The following is a 24,088-nucleotide window of genomic DNA, read 5'->3' as shown; positions in this document are numbered from 1 at the left end:
TGCGTGGTTGAAGTTGCTGTGGTCGGCCGCTGACTTGGGGCCAGTTGTTCAAGTTCCCTGGAGATGAGGGGGGACAGGGAATCTGATCTCATGTCAGTGTTGAAAAGCAGAATTGATGCGAGTAGAGGTCATGTCATGGACGGGTGGCTCCAAAGTCAATCATTGGTGAAAGGGGCGTTGCCAATTTGTCTCTTTTTTTTTGCACTATTGAGACAGTTTTGACATTGACTGTGTGTGTGTGTGTGTGTGTGTGTGACGTGTGTGTGTGTGCGCGCGTGTGTGTGTGCGTGTGTGTGTGAAGCCACCAACAGTTGATACAGATAGTACTTCCGGTTATAGTCATTGCTTCACTTTCAAAATAAAAGTGGGTGTTGGGTTAGGATCATTCCAGTCATCTACCAACCTACCATTAGATTCTGACCAAAATGTCTTCACGACTGAATTAGTCTTCTATTCATTCATGTTAACTCCTGAGTTAGTCTTCTATTCATTCATGTTAACTACTGAGTTAGTCTTCTATTAATTCATGTTAACTACAGAGTTAGTCTTCTATTCATTCATGTTAACTACTGAGTTAGTCTTCTATTAATTCATGTTAACTACCGAGTTAGTCTTCTATTCATTTATGCTAATTTAACTACTGAGTTAGTCTTCTATTCATTCATGTTAACTACTGAGTTAGTCTTCTATTCATTCATGTTAACTACTGAGTTAGTCTTCTATTCATTCATGTTAACTACTGAGTTAGTCTTCTATTCATTCCAAACAAACCGCTGTCGCTGCTGGTGATGTAAAACACATCACTTCCTGTGTGCCAGATGATTTGATTTCCCCGGAATGTCCTACAAGACACCACTATTTACAGCAAACATAAAAGCATTCATGAACTGGGTATAGGTAGAATCACTATTGTGTTACATCAATTGGTAATATAGTGCGAAAATAGTGCCACTTATTTATTACTTTAATATTCATTTTCCGGAAAGGAGCCACCCTCCCTTCATTTGGGCAGAAAATAAAATGCACCATTTACCATCTACTATGCCTATACTACTACCTACTATGTACGCAAGTTCGACACTTCTAAACGAGCAATACCACTTACCCTTCCTGCTGACTTGTACACAATTAGTAAGTCGCTTTGGATAAAAGCGCTATATAAATGCACCATTTACCATTTATGTAAAAACATTTACGACCAAAACAACAGAGTGAAAAGCTAGATTTTTAGGGGCTGAGTAGGGCTGATGGGTTATATCAGTGTTGGGTCCAGGCTGATGGGTTATATCAGTGTTGGGTCCAGAAGACTAACAAGCACACATGAAAACACACACACACACACACACACACACACACACACACACACACACACACACACACACACACACACACACACACACACACACACACACACACACACACATCCTATCCTCACTTGCACTCTCTCACACACAAACAGATTACAAAAAAGGTCACTTTAAAAAACACAACTGTAGGCGGCTAGGTGGTGTAGTGGGCAAGGCGCTCGCCACCAACGCTGGAGACGCTGGGTTCGAGCCTCGAAGCTCTCGGCGTTGCTACCAGCTTGGCTGGTCGCTCATACATAATTGGCAGTGTTAGGGGTGGGAAAGCTGGTGGGTGGGTCCTGGGCGTTGTGGACAGCGACTCCTACAGTTCGGTCGGGGCGCCTGCACAGCGAGGGTAGGATCTGGAGGGAGGTAGTGTGACCTGACCTTCCACACGTTACACTCTCCTGGTGAGAGTCCGCGCTGCCAGGCTGGCTGCCGGCTGGCTGCACATGTGTCGGCGGAAAGCATGTGACAGTCTCCGGCCTCCCAGACCAACAGTAGGGGGGGGGTGCGCAACAACCAGGAAGGGGGTTGGGAATTGGCATAATGACTAACATTGGGATGGGAGAAAAATCGGTAAAAAAGGAGGGGGGAAAAAGATAATAAAAAATAAATAAAATAAAACACAACTGTATATTATTGTATATAGTACTCATTACCTTATACTTAAAGCTTAGCATTGTATTGTATTTAATCTTATTACTTTTTATTATCTATTCTATTTTATTATTCTATTTTATTATTGTATTTTTGCACAATCAAGGCGGGCATGGCCACCTTCATTTCACTACATGTCTCGTGTTTGTATGTGATGAATAAATCTCTTGAATCTTGGTGTCGTGGAATAACAGAGATAAGCTGCAGCAGTGAATGGAAAAGGCTGTGCAGGAGTCGTCACCACCACGGACAACTGTTGACGACAATACGAGCCATAGGGGGGGATGTGATATAAGCAGATGATCGAGTAGACGAGACAAGGTTTATAGTCAATATTACAACACACACACACACAGGCAAACACAGAGGCACGAGCACATGCGCACTCACTTACACAATATTACAACACACACACAGGCAAACACAGAGGCACGAGCACATGCACACTCACTTACACAATATTACAACACACACACACACAGGCAAACACAGAGGCACGAGCACATGCGCACTCACTTACACAATATTACAACACACACACAGGCAAACACAGAGGCACGAGCACATGCGCACTCACTTACACAATATTACAACACACACACACACACAGGCAAACACAGAGGCACGAGCACATGCACACTCACTTACACAATATTACAACACACACACACACAGGCAAACACAGAGGCACGAGCACATGCGCACTCACTTACACAATATTACAACACACACACACACACACAGGCAAACACAGAGGCACGAGCACATGCACACTCACTTACACAATATTACAACACACACACACACAGGCAAACACAGAGGCACGAGCACATGCACACTCACTTACACAAACATTACATTACATTTACATTTAGTCATTTAGCTGCTGACGCTTTTATCCAAAATGACTTACAAGTCAGCAGGAAGGGTACAACTCTGAGTAACAATGTTTGTCAAACAGTGTTGAACTTGAGTGCTACACAGTCTTGAGTGCATAGTAAAGACATATTAGCATAGTAGGTAGTAATATAGGCAGGGACGATTATTTAGTAGCAAAGTGCATGATAGTAAAAGACAGTACAAAGGTTCTTTTTTTTTCTTCATTTCAAAGATATCGATTGGGGCGGCTACGTGGTGCAGTGGGCAAGGCGCTCACCACGAATACTGGAGACGCTGGGTTCGCCTGTTCGAGCCCAGCGCTCCACATTGCTTTCAGTTTAGCTGGTCGTCCGTACTAATACACATTGGCAGTATTAGGGGGTGGGAAACTGATGGGTGGGGATCGGGCGTTGTGGACAGCGACTCCTACAGGTCGGTTGGTGCGCCTGCGCAGTAGAATCAGGAAGCGATGGGGGCGGCGCCCCTCCAAAGCGCAGACCCCTGACGCTGAAAGATCGCGCAGCGCAGGTGGAAAGATGCGACTGCTGTTACCTCGAGTATCGGAGGGGACTCGTGCTATGTATGACTTAGTCCACATTGCAGCCGGCTTGTGGGAGGCAAGAAACAGCGTTTGAGAAAGGGGAGGGTTGAATTGGATGATACTAAATTGGGATGGGAGAAAAATAGAAAATGGGAGAAAAAAGTGGATAAAAAAAAAAGATATCGATTGAAGAACTGATTTTATTTGAATTATTTCCATTGACCACAATTCTTGACTTAACCCTAAAAAGGCCTATTTACAAAGTGAATCTTAAAGTAATAATTTTCAACATTTTCATAAATAAGTGCGTATTTTGCCACTCTCTATCACCTATTGTTGTAACACAATAGTGATTCTGAAATGAAAAAAATAAAAAAAACGAACCTTCTTACTGTCTTCTACTATCATGCACTCCACTAAATAATCGTCCTTGCCTATATTACTACCTACTATACTAATATGTCTCTACTACTATGCACTCAACACTGCAGCAACTAAGTGTCAACACTGTTTGATGAACATTGTTACTCAGCTGAAAGAGTTGTACCCTTCCTGCTGACCTGTTAAGTCGGACTTGTAAGTCGCTTTGGATAAAAGAGTCAGCTAAATGACTAAATGTAAAAAAAAAAAATTATTCTACCTATACCCGGTTCACGACCGCTTTTACATTAGCTTGTTCTAATCTAAACAGTGGTGTCTGGGACATTCCCGGGAGGGAAAATCACCAGGCACACAGGAAGTGATGTGATCACCAGGCACACAGGAAGTGATGTGATCACCAGGCACACAGGAAGTGATGTGATCACCAGGCACACAGGAAGTGATGTGATCACCAGCAGTGACAGCAGTTTGTTTGGAATGAATAGACTAACTCAGTAGTTAACATGAATGAATAGAAGACTAACTCAATAGTTAACATGAATGAATAGAAGCCTAACTCAGTAGTTAACATGACTGAATAGAAGACTAAGTCAGTAGTTAACATGACTGAATAGAAGACTAAGTCAGTAGTTAACATGACTGAATAGAAAACTAAGTCAGTAGTTAACATGACTGAATAGAAGGCTAACTCAGTAGTTAACATGAATGAATAGAAGACTAACTCAGTAGTTAACATGAATTAATTTAAGACTAAGTCAGTAGTTAACATGACTGAATAGAAGGCTAACTCAGTAGTTAACATGAATGAATAGAAGACTAACTCAGTAGTTAACATGAATGAATAGAAGGCTAACTCAGTAGTTAGCATGAGTTCTCAAGATGGATAACAAGACAATAGTGTAAAAACACAGCAGAAATGATCACTTATCACCAATAGATGTCACCAAAATGAACAAAAATGAGGACCTTGCAGATTACCACTTTAAAGATAAAAGCATCATAAGCACCAGAAGGCTACATGATAATCACTCTCTCTCTCTCTCTCTCTCTCTCTCTCTCTCTCTCTCTCTCTCTCTCTCTCTCTCTCTCTCTCTCTCTCTCTCTCTCTCACTCACACACACACACACACACACACACACACGCACGCACGCACGCACGCACGCACGCACACACACACACACACACACACACACACACACACACACACACACACACACACACACGCGAAGATGCACATTGGCCAAACAAAACATAGAAACCCAAATCAATCCAGACGAAAACAGCTTTGGACATTTATTAATTCATATGGTTTGAATGACATTTGTGACCCAAGATTATCTTGACGGACACACACACACACACACACAAAGCCCACCAGAGAGACACACATTAATAAGTAATATTCTAGATTCCCAGAAGCCCTTGAAACATTCTGTTAAAATACCTTTCATAATCTCATAGTCATATTAAATAAATACATGTAAGCAATTCGACCAAAGTTCTCTCTTGTGTGGAATTGCTTTTGACTACATTTTCTGACATAAAATGTAAACATTTTGAAGACCCAAGTTTTGGAAAAGGAATTATGACTCCGTCACATAAATGAACTAGCTAAGATCTAGATTTGAAACCATGGTCAGTTTCTGCACAGGGTTTCATTTTGACTATGTCACATAAACTAAGCCGTGGTTTTGAATCCATGTTTATAGTGCTAAAATGTGGATATTTGCACTCTCTAGTGGCCAACTATGGGAACATCAGTGTAAAATCCACCTGGATTTCATTATTGTGCCAACATCTCAGTACAGTGTTAATTTCAACTAGGCTATTTAGAATTACACTTTAGAAAATATAATTTCATATATTTTGCATATAGATAAAACTTAAAACGTGGCACAATTACATGCATTTCTCCCACTCAAATAGAAAATACAGGCTAACCCTTTAAATTACAGTTACTTCGTTTCTGTCATTACTATGTAATTACACAGTAACTAATATAACATGTGGTCAATAATGAGGTCTTAAACAGACACTGCTAACACTGAAAGGAGAGAGAGGAAATGGGCATTCATTTTCTCTATCTGTAATGGTTTACTTTTCTCAAGGAATAATCCAACAGGGGCGTAGCAATAAATTCTAAGCGCTGTGCACATCTGTGCGCCTCTGGCCCCCCCCTCCCCATCCCCATCCACGACTCATACGCACGCACCTCCAGACAATCACCTTACAAATTCATTGACTTAACGATTATAAAGGCACATCCAGTGGAAATAAGGGAAGCACTGTTATTACCACACCTAAAAAATGTGCCCTATGTTTAATATCTGTCATAAAAGGGACAATTTAGCTTAAGTCTGCAATAGCCAGCAGAGGAAACCCCCCCTTTTTGAACTTTTAAAAGTAAAAAGGTCCAGAATCCTCTGAGGGCCCTCTCCCAGCTTGGGGCCCTGGGTTGTCTATCCCCCCCCCCCCCACTTATCCACCTCTGACAACATGTAGCCACATGTAGCAGAGTAATATTGTGTCACTGTGTAATCTTTACAGAGTAATAACAGAAAAACTAAAGCTGTAATCTACAGCATTAGTGAATACAGTGTCTCTGTTTTTACTTATTTTATTGCACATACTGTGAAGCTGTAAGTACCGCGCTTCACTGACCAGTCCTCTGTCTACTGCATTTAACTCCTCCTCCGACATTTCCTTCCTTCCAGTCCATCTCACAGGAAGTTGTCATAGATGGGTGAAAACAAACACCACAGCCTGGCACCAGTCACAGTTTGCGTCCGCTCGAAAAACTCGAACGGCACACAGGGCCGGTCATAAACTTTTCAATATCTTTGTTCCTGTTGCTTGTGCCGGCCAGCCTCCCTGAGCCGTCAGCAATATTGTTGAGGAGATTTCAGAACACAGACACTGGCTACCGAGTGCAAGAGTTGGCATAACCACAGAGGCCGACGAATGACACAAAATCAAACCGCTAACGTTACTGAACTGCTGTTGTCCATGCTGGAAATGAACGGTCGACGAAGAGATGAACCGGAACGTTTTGTCCTGTTGTCTGACATTGCTGTTGTTGTTTCGTCAGCTGACAGGTTACATTCCACTTAAGGAACACACCAACATTATGGGAAATGTGCTTACCATCTTCTCCAGAGTCCGACAAGATGATACTGTAGATACCAACTTCCTCTCTGTGTGTTCAGTAGAAAGGTATCCGGCTGCAAGCTAGTCTAGTTTAGCACACATGAATAGAAGCGGATATGGACCAGCTAGCCTAGCTGTTGGTGAAAAACACCTCTCCAAGGGGTTTTAAGTTAGGCTAGTGGTCCATATCGACTTCCATTAATTTGTGCTAAGCTATGCTAGCTTGCAGCCAGATAACTTTCTAGTGAACGCACAGAGAGGACATTGGTATCTATCTTCTTGTCTTCCCATAAGGTTTGCATGTTCCTTTAAGCAGTTTTGACTGTCCTTGCTGCCTTACTAAACAGTACACCAACATAGCTAAATGGAACAGACCCAATATTAATTGTATTAGCTGTAGCTGCTTTTACCCATCTATGACACATCTACATTTTCATTTCATGAAAATGAATGATGAATTCTATTTTGGTCCTAAACTCCCCTTTACCTTCACTTGATGCCAACGCCTACATCTGCTGCCATTTTGCATCCCTGCTTACTGAGTGCTCTGTTCAATCAGGGATGCAAAATAGCACAAACAAAAGCAACCCATGTGAAATAGTTTCCCCCTTTTTTATATTCTATTCCTGTTATCTCTTTCCTTTCCTCGGTTCCTGCACTGCATGTCATCGTTCTTCATTTCCACATTGTTGTCAGGGAAACGTGACCTTTTTCTTTTCTAAAAACCTTGAATTAATTCAGGATTTCCATCTAAATTTAAAATGTTTTTGGTGTGATTGTTTTCATCATCCATTCTTCTTGTGATGCACCCTCCTCCCCCTCTTTCTCCTTCCCTCCTCTAGCTCCCTCCCATTGCCTATAACATAATTCTAGTTTTCTATTAACTTTATAACTCTGTATAATTCTGTGATTGTTGCCACCAGTCCCTTATTTCCAGGATGTCTTCCTTACTTTTGAAGTCATCGTTAACAGGAGTTGCATCATTTTCAATAGGTTTCAACAGGATTTGGTCCAAATGGGAAATCTCTATTTTCACAGGTCAGTGTTGACAGATCTCTTCTTCCCCCCTCCACCCTCTCTCTCTGATGGGTAAAGGACACCAAACACATGAAAGGGGTTGTGTGTGGGGGGGGGGGGGGGGCGGACGAATTTGGCACAAGATGATTGGCCCGCTGGGCCAGGTGAGTGGGTGGGATCATTAGAGTCCCTCGTCAATGCTCTTGAACATCAAAATGGCGTTGGAGATCTTGAGGGCGGGACCTAGCTTGATGCTCATGATCTTGACGATGTCGGTCTGGGTCAGCAATAGGAAGGCCTCCCCGTCAATCATCTGGAAAAATAATTGAGCAAAGTCACTTTTTAAGAACAAAACCACAATTTCCATAGTGAACCTGTGAAACAGATATGATAGGATATAATACAATATGGTAGTCAGTAGATTTTCATTAATATCTTTATCGTAAAACTGCACATAATCTATGAGCGCAGGCTGACAAATGCTCCCACCTCTTCTTTGAAGAGACGAGCCTGTTCTTCACAGCCGGTCAGATTCTGGACAAACTCAAAGACCTGGAACACACGTACATGTGTTATGACACAAATATCACACTGATGGCTACATGGAAAAGTTGTAAGGGTATCGAAATTCAATACTTTCATGGTATCGATCAAATTGCTTCAATACTATAGAGTATGGAAAAATGCTGTGGTATTGAAATGTGTGGTATCAAATTTCAACACCAATTAGTTAATCTCATCAGCCAATAGACCTGTTCGCTGTATACAAACATACCGTGTTCGAGCCAATCAGTTACACTAACTGAGTCATGTGACTAAGTTGCCCCGGACCTGCGCTAAGAAAGTATTACAGGGCTCTATGGAGAAACCATGACACTCCCCTCTCTCTCTCTTCTTCCCTCCTCTCCTTCCCCCCTCTCTCTCCTTCCCTCCTCTCTCCATCTCCTTCCCTCCTCTCTCCTTCCCTCCTCTCTCTCTCTCTCCTTCCCCCCTCTCTCCTTCCCTACTCTCTCCATCTCCTTCCCCCTCTCTCTCCTTCCCTCCTCTCTCTCCATCCCTCCTCTCTCTCTCTCTTCTTCCCTCCTCTCCTTCCCCCCTCTCTCCTCCCTCCTCTCTCTGTCTCCTTCCCCCCTCTCTCTCCCTTCTTCCCTCATCTCCTCCCCCCTCTCTCTCTTCCCCCCTCTATCCTTCCCTCCTCTCTCCATCTCCTTCCCCCTCTCTCCTTCCCTCCTCTCTCTCTCTCTCTCTCTCTCCTTCCCTCCTCTCTCTCCTCCCCCCCTCTCTCTCTATCGGTGTTGAATCCCGGGTATCAGTGTTGGCACCGCTATGGAACCTTTTCAAACGTCCCCCAGCCCTGGGTGACAGTAACGCCATGGTGCCCCAGCGTGGTGCCCCAGCCCTGGGTGACAGTAACGCCATGGTGCCCCAGCGTGGTGCCCCAGCCCTGGGTGACAGTAACGCCATGGTGCCCCAGCGTGGTGCCCCAGCCCTGGGTGACAGTAACGCCATGGTGCCCCAGCCCTGGGTGACAGTAACGCCATGGTGCCCCAGCGTGGTGCCCCAGCCCTGGGTGACAGTAACGCCATGGTGCCCCAGCGTGGTGCCCCAGCCCTGGGTGACAGTAACGCCGTGGTGCCCCAGCCCTGGGTGACAGTAACGCCGTGGTGCCCCAGCCCTGGGTGACAGTAACGCTGTGGTGCCCCAGCGTGGTGCCCCAGCCCTGGGTGACAGTAACGACATGGTGCCCCAGCCCTGGGTGACAGTAACGCCGTGGTGCCCCAGTGTGGTGCCCCAGCGTGGTGCCCCAGCATGGGGTCAGAGCGTCTCTCACCTCCTCCACACTCCATGCTGCCACCTGGCTGGCGTGAATGCCCTGGACTCCCGGCAGCAGCTTACAGTGCTGCTCCCAACACAGAGACAGCGTGCGATCCGATTGGCCACTCAGAGCCGACATGAACAGGGACGGATACACACCCTCCGAGGACATGTCTGGTTCGGGAGGAAACACACAATCATGTGTTGAAATGAGAGTTGATGCCGTGTGTGTGTGTGTGTGTGTGTGTGTGTGTGTGTGTGTGTGTGTAGTACATTTTCAGTACATCAATGGTAAATGGCTGCATTTATATAGTGCTTTTATCCAAAGCGCTTTACAATTTGTTACTCACATTTTACCCATTCACTCACACATTCACACACCGATGGTGGAGGCGACCATGGAAGGTTACAACCTGCTCATCGGGAGCAATTAGGGGTTTAAGTGTCTTGCTCAAGGACACCTCGACACTCTGCCCGGGAGGAGAGGGAATCGAACCGGGAACCTCCGGATTACCAGACGACTGCTCTACCTCCCGAGCCACTGTCGCCCCCCCCCTGTTGATACAGATTATGTAAAAGGTTTCTGATCCTCTTATTCCCCACCAAACTGTACACGTTCATACATCCACACACGATACAGGAACATACAGGAAGCACAGGTGTGGCATGCGAGACGTACTCTGGTATCCTCTCTGCTGGTTCTTCCTGTATTTTGGGGGGCGACCAATCCTGAAAGAGAACAGACAGGAAGTATGAATGGAGTGATGTGTAAGGAGAAACAGAAGGCTATGGTATGGACACACACACACACACGCACACACACACACACATGGTACACGGTAGGGGAGGCAGGATGGCCTAAATGTAACCATAAGGTTGCTGGTTCGATCCCCGGCACAGACAGGAGGGTGTATTCCAGCTGGTGTGACTGGAGGGTGGCTCGTATTACATCTACGGTGCTCACCTTCGCTGCCCTTGAGCAAGGCACCACACCCCCAAACTGCTCCAGAGGTGCTGACCTGTGGTGACCCTGTGCTGTGATCCATCTCTAGAGAAATTCACGCGTGTGGGGGGACTGTGTGTAACGTACATGTAACTAGTAGGGATATGCGTAATGCAGAAAGACGAATCCCAATTGTTTCGTGTACATTGTGTTGGGAATCTGACCGTGCTCAGATCCTCTTGAAAAGAGGGGGACAACTAATTGAGTTCTAGTCAAGACGTGGATTTCTTTTATAGTTTAATTATGCAAAAGTAGTAAAAAACAAACAGAGCAGTTGATGCGGAAATCTTAAAGAGACAGCAGAGTATGCTCTCGAGGCCATGCATTTCTACGCGTCATGCTGTCAATAGGCCATAAGGTGAAGCCTGAAAAGTGTCTAGAAAATTATTTTCGTTCCCACGTCTGGGGACTACTGTACATGCTGAATGCATTTTTCCATAGAGAATACCATCATGGGGCGGCTAGGTGGTGTAGTGGGCAAGGCGCTCGCCACCAATGCAGGAAGACGCTGGGTTCGAGCCCAGCTCTCTGCATTGCTATCAGCTTGGCTGGTCGTTCATACTAACACAATTGGCAGTGTTAGGGGTGGGAAAGCTGATGGGTGGGGATCGGACGTTGTGGACAGCGACTCCTACAGGTCGGTTGGTGCGCCTGCGCAGCAGAATCAGGAAGCGACGGGGGCGGCGTGTCCCTCCCACGCAGACCCCCGACGCTGAGAGATTGCGCTGTGCAGGTGAAAAGATGCGACGGCTGCCTCCTCGAGTACCGGAGGGGACACGTGATGTAAGGCTTCGTCCACATTGCAGCCGGCTTGTGGGAGGCATGGCCTAACAGCGTTCGAGACAGGGGAGGGTAGAATTGGACGATACGAAATTGGGATGGGTGAAAAATTGAAAATGGGAGAAAAAAGTAGAAAAAAAAAGAGAATACCATCATGGACATTGGGTTAAAAGTTCTCTGCAAGATATCCAGCCGAATTTTGTCAGGGGCCATAAATGTATATGTATGGAAATGACAAAAAAAGGAAACATTTAAAACTAGTTGGGAAGACAAAATCTCTCTGAAATTGACATTTACACATGTACCTAAACATCCGAGTTAAATATTGGTGCATTAGTATACTTTGAAAGTGAATTTATACTATGATATGCAGTATGTATCAAAAATGCTTTACCTTGTGATTCCCAACCTGCAATATTAAAGATGCTGGTACAATTTTCTAAAGATTGAGGTTGTACACATAAAACAGTTCAGTGGATAGTATAATGAGAAAAATAATAGACCCACACACTTTTTTATCAAGATAGTTAATCAATCAAAACACTACACCATCCCCTTAATTTGGAATAATGTAAACACTTTTTCTTTTTTACAAATGAATAAGTTACTCATTAACCTTTTTATTTTCCATTTAAAAACAAAATAGAATGCAGGTTAAAAAATACAAACAAATCACACTACCTACTGTATAACCCTAATGCCCTCACCCTATACATCCCAACCCCAGTCCACACCCTCATCCACCACCCAACCCCTCATCCACCACCACACTTCCCAGGCAACACTGATGTTAATCATCCTCACCACTATCATCTGAGTCATCATCCCATGTAGCCCTATCCTCAGTTTCCTTAGAAACATTTGCACAGTTTTGTGCAAGTTGTAAGTAAGTAAGTAAGTAAGTTCTGTGGCCCTTGTCTTTTAGACTGTTGGTACTGTTCTATGGGGATGCTAGGGGGGGGGGGGGGCTTTGAAGGAAGAAACTCCTTTCTGTAGTGGCTGTCTGGCTGTTGCGGACACGGATGCAGCAATAGAACTTTGAACCATTATGCCATTGGTGTGGTGTGTGGTTCCACGACCTGATGTTTAGGTACATGTGTAAATGTCAATTTCAGAGAGATGTTGTCTTCCCAACAAATTTTGAAAATACATATTTTTTTGTAATGTCCATACATATACATGTATGGCCGCTGACAAAATTCGGCTGGATATCTTGCAGAGAACTTTTAACCCAATGTCCATGATGGTATTCTCTATGGAAAAATGCATTCAGCATGTAGTCCCCAGACGTGGGAACGAAAATCATTTTTTAGACACTTTTCAGGCGTCACCTCATGGCCTATTGACACCAACATTGTAGTAGGAACCTTCTTTGCAAAACCCTTGGGTATTAATTGTCTCTGCCTTCAATGAGTTGCAACTGAGCAAGGCTTGTGTCTAGACTGACACCTGTATCCCCATGAGGCAGAGTGTCCTAATCTACTCAGAAGAGACACAACTTGGCGGCTGAGTGGTGCAGTGGGCAAGGCGCTCGCCACTAACGCAGGAGATGCTGGTATCGAGCCCAGCTCTCTGCGTTGCTACCGGCTTGGCCGGCCGTCATACTAACACAATTGGCAGTGTTAGAGGGTGGGAAAGCCGGTGGGTGGGGATCGGACGTTGTGGACAGCGACTCCTACAGGTCGGTTGGGTGACGCCGGTGCGGCGGAAACAGGAAGTATCGGGGGCAGCGTGAGCCTCCCACGCGTTACTCCTCGCCACTGAGAGTTCGAGCTGCTGCGGTGAAAAGATGCGACAGGCTGCCTCCTCGTGTACCGGAGGGGACACGTGATGCAAGGCTTCTATCTTCACTACAGCCGACCAGTGGGAGGCATAGTCTAGCAACGTTCAAGACAGGGGAGGGAAGAATTGGAAATACGAAATTGGGATGGGAGAAAAAAATGTAAATGGGGAGAAAAAGTGGATAAAAAAAAAGAAGACACAACTTGTGACAACCCAGTCAAATGGCGTAAAGTTAAACCAAGACACTTGGGAGTTTGTCTCCGCCCCCTAGATGCAAGATACACTATGTCCTGACTAATGTAAAGCACTTTAAGGTTTAAGTCATGTGGGATGTCAACATAATGGCCCACACTGCTGGGTCCTCTGTTGCACATATAACCCAGGCAATACGATTATACAATTCAAGAGGTACTACAGACTTAGCTTCAGTAGCATTCAGCTGTGTGATTTGATATGCCTTTTTTTTGTGTGCTTATTTCTGTATGTAAACTCGACGTGACAGTAAATGAGGGAAACCTCCGTTGCCTTTCGAGTTTGAATAAAGGTTTGAAATTAAATTAAAGTGCTCCTCTCCCTCCCAGTCAATGAAACACTGTGTTGTTCCTTATGCGGGAATCATAACTGGTTTAATTAAAATTGTTACTAGAGAATTAAGGGTTGTAAAAGGCACACACACACGCACACACACGCACACACACACGCACACGCACACGCACACACACACACACACACACACCATTACCTGCCGCGGTGGTGGGTCTTTTTGGTCCTCTGGCCAAAGAACAGGTTCCTCTTGGACTCTGAATCTGATAGGTCAGCTTTCAGCCTGCCCTGGTTACGCTCAGCCAATGGGCAGCCTGATAGGCAGTGATGGGCTGTGAACCGACCTGTCACGTGGCCCGAGCCGTCGCACCCGGGGGTCGGACACTTCCTGTTTTAGGAAGAGAGTGAGGTCAGGCCACCAATCAGTACAGAGCTCAACAGAACCCACCCCTTTCTGATCTAGGAAGTGTGTTCTCGGTGGCCGTAGCCTTTGATCAGCCGCACCACACAAACCAACACTTCTCCTAGATCCGTTTGTTTGAACGTTGAGGACAGTGTGCTACACTGTGCGATACATAAATCGGTGCACGGCTCCAGCTGGCAGGAGATCCGTCTCCATGGCTGAGGCGTGCGCAAAACCTTCTTGTGCTGGATTAGACTTCCACGGTTCGAGAGGGGGGGAAGGGGACGGAGAGAGAGGAGGGAAGGAGAGAGAGGGGGGAGGAGAGAGAGGGGGGAAGGAGAGGAGGGAAGAAGAGAGAGAGGAGGGACAGAGAGAGGATGGAAGGAGAGAGATGGGGGGAAGGATACGGAGAGTAGGGAAGGAGAGAGAGGAGAGAGAGAGGAGGGAAGGAGAGAGAGAGGGGGGAGAGGGGGGAAGGAGACAGAGAGAGGGGGGAAGGAGAGAGTAGGGAATGAGAGAGAGGAGGGAAGGAGAGAGAGAGAGTATACTGTAAAAAAAATAAAAAATCACAGGAAATTCACTGTATTATTTTACAGATTACTTTTGTTTTTCTACCACTCAGTTCAATCAATATCTGTGAACATGAGCTACTCTCTCTCTCCCAAAGCAAACCAGACAAGTAAGAATCAAACTTGTGATGTCATAAGGTGTAAAGTCTGGAGCTGCTCCATTGACAATGAATGGGAGACAGATTTTGTGGACCCACAGAACCTTGGTTTGTTTTTTTGTTTTGTTGGCGACCATGCAAGGTGCCAACTTGCTCATCGGGAGCAGTTAGGGGAGGAGTGGGAATAGAACCGACCATGCAAGGTGCCAACTTGCTCATCGGGAGCAGTTAGGGGAGGAGTGGGAATAGAACCGGGAACCTTCCGATTACCAGACGGCAGCTCTAGCTCCTGAGCCACTGAGTGGTACAGACCACTGTATATATAATTGACAATGGTGCTACCATGGTATAAATCAAGTATCGTCATGGTACCACTTTTTTACCATGGTATAATACAATTTAAACTATGATACCAATGATATTTCCATCATTTTGACCAAACAATGACCAGAGGCACCTGACATGTAGCAATGCTACCTACCTACACCAGTGACATGCAGGGGCGTATTTAGACCAAGCACTGTAGTGGGGCACAGGGGGGCACCTAGGGATATGATTTCTTTTTGCCGATTTTGCCCGGTTTTTGGATGAAAATGGGCAGATTTGGGGAGCTCCCGTAGCTCACCGCATATCTCGGCGCTATTTCTGCGTCGGGGAAAAACCGTGCTCGTCACGGATCTGGGGGACACGAGTTCGATTCCCGGACCCGCCGTCATTTCTCAGAATGTCTTCCCCTGCTCTACATCCCATTTCAACCTGTTTCTGTCGGTCATGCTTGACCAGAAAAGCGATAAACGCTAAAAAATAAAGCCAAAAAAAAAAAAAAAAAAATTGCAGATTTTGTAACTATTTTATTTTTTACTTTATTTCGGTTTTAGGGTTAGGGTTAGGTTAGATGCATCCATCTGTATGGAGAATGGGAGGGGTTTGTCTGATGTTAAGGCCTTGAGAACATCACCCACTGCCCTTGGAGCAAGGACCAGAGCCTCTGCCTTTGTTCTTCCTAAAGTCATTTTCTTCACTATTTTGGAATCATGTAGAATCTTTTGATTGAGCTTGTTTTTTTTAAAGAAAAAATTTATCATTTAGATGCCTTTATTTCATATTCGACGCAGATGGTAGGCTATATATAGCACATTTTGTTTGGTTTTCAGTTTTCAATCCATAATAAGTTAACAGAAAAAAAATAAGTACACAACCACATTATTTCAACCTAATAAAACTATGTTTATTGTCATTGTTTTAAGAACACATGGTGACTTGGTAATACTCACATTTTGAGTAAAAAGAATCCCACTGGTCACAATGGTGACCGTAATAATGTTTTTGTTATAAGGCTCTGAAAATGTTACTGAATGATGTGTAACTGCCTCCGTGTTTAAGTATGATGTCATAGTAGAACCGGCTAGAACAGGCTAGAACAGTCTGGAACGTTCGTGATGCTTGATGATGTCATGGCAGAAACTTCTAGAACCGCTCTCAGCCAGCTATATAAATGAGAGTCGACGGAGCCAACTTCCTTTCGGGTAGCCACCACAGCCACAAGCAGCCAGCAGCCACAAGAGTCCCTAATTTCCTCTCGTATTGCATGCAGCCAATAAGGTACGTTTGGGGTCGTAAATGTGTGTCTTATGTGTAGGCCCGGCCATGTAGCTTGGGCGCTAGCTAAAGGCTTGCTAAGCATCAATGATTGACGGCCGTAATGTGCTTGTAGGTTAAGTTCAGTGGGTTAACAACATTGCAAAGACCGGTGCCACTCCGAGAGTAGAGATAATATGTATGTATGTTGTTATGGTTTGATCTGTGATTTATTCTATTTCCTGTATGTGTTCACAGTTTTCACAGTGCGGATTAAAGCGGTTCGGTACGGACTGAAATAAATCCGATCAGTAATATCAAGAACATGTTGCGTCATCATTGCAGTAGAGGAAGTTACATGATGTATCAATGTATTTCCAGCTAAATTGAAATAATAAAGGGTCTCAATTAAATATGTGTCACATGACCAGAACACAGCTCAGTCGTCGCAAGGTTTAACTGGAGGAAGGCCAGAGAGAGAGAGAGGAGAGGAGAGAGAGAGAGAGGAGAGAGAGAGAGAGAGAGAGGAGAGGAGAGAGAGAGAGGAGAGAGAGAGGGAGAGGAGGAGAGGAGAGAGAGAGGTGAGAGAGAGGAGAGGAGGAGAGGAGAGGAGAGGGAGAGAGAGAGAGAGAGAGAGAGAGAGGAGAGAGGAGAGGGAGAGAGAGAGGAGAGAGAGGGAGAGGAGAGAGGGAGAGAGAGAAAGATGTTCAAGTTAACATGCTGCAGCGCCATGTGTAATAAACCGCTGCCTACCTGAGATCCCTGGCACTGTTTTGCTTTAAGCTGCACACCGGAGCATCTTTTAATCCAGCTGTTTGCTGTTCTCTGATATTTTTGGACATTTCGCTCGACACTTCGAGCTGACATGGGGATATCTTTTATCCTTGATTTGATTGTCTCTTTGTTTGACAAGCCTTCAACATAAGTACACACAGCAGGGTCCTTCTGACACACAAACCCGTAGTAGTCTGTCCACGAGGGCTGGAATGCCCGAATTTCTTAGCTGTGCATCATGACAGAATGCAATGCAGCACCTGTGAACTACGCGCGAGGCAGCTGGCCTGCGCGCAGAGCTGCCTGCTGACAGCTGAGCACCATGGGATGTACCATGTATTAGCTGTCATAGGGGTGTGCAAATCAGTCAACTTACAAAAAAGAGCCTGTTGGAGGATTTCAACAAGATAAATGCAACAACAGTGCAAAATATTTCACTATAATATTTCAAAGCGAAGTAAAAAATATTATAATAATTATTTGATCACTGATCAGTGGGGCACAGACACTGATCAGTGGGGCTAGTGCCCCACTGATAGTGGTCTAAATACGCTGATGGTGACATGTAGCAATGCTACCTACCTACACCAGTGACATGTAGCAATGCTACCTACCTACACCAGTGGCATGTAGCAATGCTACCTACCTACACCAGTGACAGTTCTCTGGCAGGTTGGACCCACAGTGTAGCAGAGCAGGCTGACCTGTGGTGGAAGCTGTACTTGTTGGCCCTGGGGTGGTTGCTGGGTTTACAGGAGGAAGGGTAGCTGGGTTGGCCTGGGGCCACGGACTCCCTGGGACCTGCGAGAAACACATTTGAATACTTTATTTGGCTCCACAAATTATATTACATATAAAATATATCGGGGCCAAGCAGCACTGAACACTTAAGGGTAGACAATAGCACCTCCTTCTCCACACGGCTAAGCTGCCAATGATAGCTGAGGCAGAGCAATATTTGGCAATATGTTTGGCTTTTCTCTTTGACATTGCAGCAATTCTCAGACCGGTCATGGTGCATTTATATACATGGCCAAGACTTCCGAATATGAGTATACTAAATCTACACAAAGCTGGTTATCACATCGAGCAATGGTTGGTATTTTATATACTAGTCCTGGAAAGCCTGGTCCATGTACAGGTCAAAGGCACAGCCTACTTCTAAGATTAGCACCTCCTTGTGGCTGGTGTGTGCATGTGGATGTGTGTGCAATACATACCCATCCATTCTACATTCATTGCACACACATACACATGCACACACTCACTTTAAACATGAGTTACATACTCTACTTGGCAATAAAGACCTTTATGATTCAGATGAATATTTTCATTTTTTTTTAACAGCTCTTGAACTGAACACGGCAGGTTAACTGATCCCAGGCCATCACACCAGGAGGAGTCATGCTGTCATTACCGTGTGGTTGCTGTGTCTTGGAGTCTCGGGGGGGCACTTTGAGGGGGTGGCCGGTGGTCTCACACCACCCCACTGGGTGGATGTCGGGGTGGTCTGAGTCCATCCACTCGTCGTACACATGACTCCACCCGTCATAATGCACCTGAGGGAGACAGAGGTACGTTACACTAACACGCACGCACGCACGCACACACACACACTAGGGTGACCACCTGTCCCGCGACTCGCGGGACAGTCCTGATATTGGGCCGTTTGTCCCGCGTCCCGCAACAACAAAGCAATGTCCTGCAATTCAAAGATAAAAAAAAAAAAAATTGTATATATATATATATATATATTTTTTTTTTTAATCTTTCAAATATTATTATTTAAAAAATGTTTTAAATGTTGTTAATTTAATGCCTCGTTCCAATACCCTCTTATATTTAAAATAAAAGAATCGGGCGACGTCACAAACCAATGCATTGCGCAGCCGAGCAATAGTATCCATCTGCAGGACCACAGCACCGACACATTTAGGACCGCGACACTTTGCGGACCCACACTCTCCAGACCCTCGCTCCCATTGGCTGATTTGGGTCACGTGACCGTCCCACCCAATGGCTGAGTGGAGAGTGTGGGTCCGCAAAGTGTCACGGTCCTGAGAGTGTCGGTGCTGTGGTCCTGCAGCAGGATGCATCTCCAGCCGAGGCTGCTGAGCAGCTCACTCGAGTCGCGCTGCCTGTCACCTGTCCAGGCGAGCCGGTGTTCTGCGAAATTCTACTACTCTGCTGAGAACTGCTGCCGTAGCGCGAATCGCCTATATGTTTGGACAGCTGGGTGACGTCACCCTATAGTTCACTCCGAATTCCAACAGGTGTACCGACATTTTATCATCTACAAATACATTCGGCTGCAAAGCCAATTACATGCAAATATTTACATGCATATACAGTTCAAAAGGTGCAATGAAAAACATATGTTTAAGATATTGTTTAAGATATATCAACAACAAGACTCAACAAGACGTTCGTCAGCAAGGTGGCAGGATATTGTAGTGTGAACGATTGTGGGTCATGCGAATGCGTGCGCCATGCGTGCCAGCAGGTATAGTAGAATTTCGCAGAACACCGTTTCAGATGATCCCCAAAAGGTAGAATGCAGGATCTGCCACTGACAGGAGCTTCACCATCAGACATGGAGGAGAGGGGGACGTCATAGTTGTACAGCAAGTCTGGCCCGACTATTATTGAGAACTGAATCAATCAGAGGGTCGGTTTGTTATAATAACAGAATACACGGGGACATCGCCGGGACACTGTCCAGAGGGAAGGGGGCAATAGAATCCGGAGGCTAATATCCCCAAAACCGGAGGTGAGTTTAATAAGATTAATAACTAAATGAGCTATATATAGCCTACCGTCTGCGTCGAATATGATATATAGGCATTTAAATAATAAATAAATTTATTTAATTTTAATTAGCAATACATTTTGTGCCACCCTCCCCCCCCCCCCCCTACGTGTCCCGCATTGTCCCGCAAAAGCAGTGCTGCTGTCCTGCGACTGAACCATTTTGACCTGGTCACCCTACCCCACACACACACACACACACACACACACACACACACACACACACACACACACACACACACACACACACACACACACACACACACACACACACACACACACACACACACACACACACACACACACACACACACACACACACACACACACACACACACACACACACACACACACACACACACACACACACACACACACACACACACACACACACACACACACACACACACACACACACACACACACACACACACACACACACACACACACACACACACACACACACACACACACACACACACACACACACACACACACACACACACACACACACACACACACACACACACACACACACACACACACACACACACACACACACACACACACACACACACACACACACACACACACACACACACACACACACACACACACACACACACACACACACACACACACACACACACACACACACACACACACACACACACACACACACACACACACACACACACACACACACACACACACACACACACACACACACACACACACACACACACACACACACACACACACACACACACACACACACACACACACACACACACACACACACACACACACACACACACACACACACACACACACACACACACACACACACACACACACACACACACACACACACACACACACACACACACACACACACACACACACACACACACACACACACACACACACACACACACACACACACACACACACACACACACACACACACACACACACACACACACACACACACACACACACACACACACACACACACACACACACGCATGCACAGAGCAGTGTACCTTAATGCGGTGTGTCTCTACTTCCTCTACTGTAGCAACTCTGATCAGACCAGGACTCCTCCTGTCCACTGCCTCCAACTTCAACTGGGGCAGGAAATCATGAGGCGCACGCTGGAGAGAGAGCAAGAGAGAGAGAGAGAGAGGGATAGAGAGAGAGAGAATGAAGGGGGGAGAGAGAGAGAATGAGGGGGAGAGAGAGAGTGAGTGTGAGAGGGAAAGAGAGCGAGAGAGAAGATAGAGAGGAGGGAGTGAGTGAAAGGGAGAGAGGGAAAGAGTGAGAGGGAGAGAGTGGAGCTCGTTTTCAACCACACCATTTCAGTTTACAAAATACAGTAGTTAAATTAGTACAAAACAGTTATTTTCCCATCCTCCTTATCTTCTCTCCTCTTTCTCTCATTCCCCTTCTCTTCCTTATTCTCTCTCTCTCTCTCTCTCTCTCTCTCTCTCTCACACAGGTTATGTTGTGAATAAAACATCTCTTCTAGTTCCGTCTCCTCACCACTGTGAAGGCGTCAGCAGCCACAGCGGAGGAACCAGTCTCATCCAGGTAGCGGGACCAGGAGAAGCCTCCTGGCTCTGGGTAACCTGCCAAAGCAGTTCACAAATACACACACATATATCATAATACATGAATCAGTATATGCCTGGGTGACCATAATGATAATAATATGAATACATCAAATTCATATTGGTTTCACAATATCAAAAACTACAGCATATATGACATATGACATAATATCATGCCAGTTAGAGTACCTTAACTGCACCTGCGTATACTGTATACTTACAGAGTTAATTATGTTGTTTATTTTTATCTTTACTATAGTTTTATTGCCTATATTTATGTCTTCTATATTACCCTGCCCATACCTGTATCCCCCCTCCAGGAATATCTTATCTTATCTTCAAAATACAGTATCCATATTGTAAAGACTACAATATATATTTCCATATTTTTTTTAATATATACATATTAAGTTGGAAAGGTTGTGTTCCAACTTCCAGCAGCTAGAGATGAGGTGTTGCCTTCAGATCTCATAGAAAAAACGATGTAGGTACAACAGTCTATCACTATTAGAAAATAATATCTTTTTAAATACAATATATATATATATATATATTAAATATATTTTATTAAAGATGTGATGTTTCGTCCAGAACGGCCTTCGTCAGATTGTATGAAAACAAAAGTGTTGAGAAGAGAAAAATCGACCAGTCACCTTGGGGTGGCGTGAGTTGGAGGTTCCTCTCCTGGCACCAACCAATGGGGTGAATGTACGGACTGCTTGCATCACACCTGCATTAAGATGACGGACAGCAACAATCACCATTCCGCACTGAGGAAAGAAATCCAACCTCTCACTACACAGCACAACCACTGGTGGCAGAAGAGACATGACTTAAAGAGCAAAACAACAATGTATGTCAGCGGAATGTTGCTCAACTGTAAGGTTTTAGAGGCGTTGACGTGATCTGACATCAATCTCCACGGTTGGTATTGACTTGGTGTCCAGAGGATGGATTAACACCTCTTTTAGTTCAACTGCAGTGCCAGTGTTTAGGCGGTGTTTGGGAAACTACTCTGAAACTGTAGTTTACCAAACTACTAACTCACAACCTCACAATGAAAAAAAGTTACTAAATCGTAACTACTAAAAAAAAAGCACGCGCTTCTGCTCACAAAACTTTGGTTGCACGGAGTGCAACCTCGTCCCATGAGCAACGCATCACTGGGGTTAACCCTTTCACTACCACACTACAGGTTAACCTTTCACTACCACACTACAGAGGGTTAACCCTTTCACTACCACACTACAGAAGGTTAACCATTTCACTACCACGTTACTGAAGGTTAACCCTTTCACTACCACACTACAGAATGTTAACCTTTCACTACCACACTACAGAGGGTTAACCCTTTCACTACCACACTACAGAAGGTTAACCATTTCACTACCACGTTACTGAAGGTTAACCCTTTCACTACCACACTACAGAATGTTAACCTTTCACTACCAAACGACAGAAGGTTAACCCTTTCACTACCACACTACAGAAGGTTAACCTTTCACTATCACACTACATAAGGTTAACCTTTCACTACCACACTACATAAGGTTAACCCTTTCACTACCAGTTAACCGTCTGTAGTGTGGTATGGAAAGTGTTAACTGTCTGTAGTGTGGTAGTGAAAGGGTTAAACTAGTCATTCAACTACAACTTCTCCCCAACACTGCATTTAGCGAGGGCATAGGTAATCTCAAAGGTCGTCTCAAAGGTCATCTCAAAGGTCATCTCAAAGGTCATCTCAGTCAGAGAAGCAAGCAGGAAAACGTGTGCAGGGGAAAATAACTAGCAACATTCTCACCACCCTCAACAACTACTGCCATTGTTCCCTTGAGACAGCTCCCAGGTGTGAATGTGTTTAACTGTGTGAATGTGAAGTGGTTGCTAAAAAAGTGTAAATAAATAATACATAAATAAAGTGTATTTAGTCAACAGTGTGTGTTCTAATACGAATACAGTGTGTGTGTAGAGAATGTGAATGAATGAAAGTGCACAATAAATTGTATTGTTAATCCTTGTAAAAAAGGAAATGTCTTAGCCAGCATGGTAACATGGCTAATATTGAACCCGTTAGTTTAGATTAAACAGTAATGTTTAATTTGTACATTTTCTATCGTTTACAATAGTGGCGGCAGTGTGTCACCTTGGCAAACCAGCCACGTTTCACACTGATCCACGTTTAAAACGACACCAGCTACTGCACAGAGCGGCACTGAGCCACAGGCCCCTGAGCTGCCCCAGGGCTGCCGCGCTGACCTCCGACCTCTCTGAGTAAATACATACATTCTTGGAAATGTCCCTTCCCGCGTATCCCTCCTAGATACTAGGAGACGGACAGGCAGACAGACAGA

General features: G+C 45.0%; 1 protein-coding gene across 1 annotated transcript in view; it reads right to left on the bottom strand.

Moving 5' to 3' along the window:
* Positions 1–8,152: 8,152 nt before the first annotated feature.
* l3mbtl1 (L3MBTL histone methyl-lysine binding protein 1) overlaps positions 8,153–24,088 on the bottom strand; it is a gene marked incomplete at both ends in the record, with an annotated part of 63,585 nt that continues 47,649 nt past the window's right edge. The window contains 10 exons of the mRNA XM_084333556.1: positions 8,153–8,284; positions 8,461–8,523; positions 9,803–9,960; positions 10,466–10,515; positions 14,094–14,282; positions 18,021–18,117; positions 18,734–18,875; positions 21,171–21,281; positions 21,670–21,755; positions 22,391–22,467. Of these exons, the coding sequence (XP_084189682.1) occupies positions 8,153–8,284; positions 8,461–8,523; positions 9,803–9,960; positions 10,466–10,515; positions 14,094–14,282; positions 18,021–18,117; positions 18,734–18,875; positions 21,171–21,281; positions 21,670–21,755; positions 22,391–22,467 (1,105 nt within the window). The remainder of the gene's footprint in view (positions 8,285–8,460; positions 8,524–9,802; positions 9,961–10,465; positions 10,516–14,093; positions 14,283–18,020; positions 18,118–18,733; positions 18,876–21,170; positions 21,282–21,669; positions 21,756–22,390; positions 22,468–24,088) is intronic.

This window comes from Notolepis coatsorum, assembly GCF_963971535.1.
Source record: "Notolepis coatsorum genome assembly, chromosome: 17".
In the NCBI taxonomy this organism is placed as follows: Eukaryota; Metazoa; Chordata; class Actinopteri; order Aulopiformes; family Paralepididae; genus Notolepis; species Notolepis coatsorum.
The sequence above is the reverse complement of the archived record's forward strand: the minus strand, read 5'-3'. Positions and strand labels throughout refer to the sequence as shown.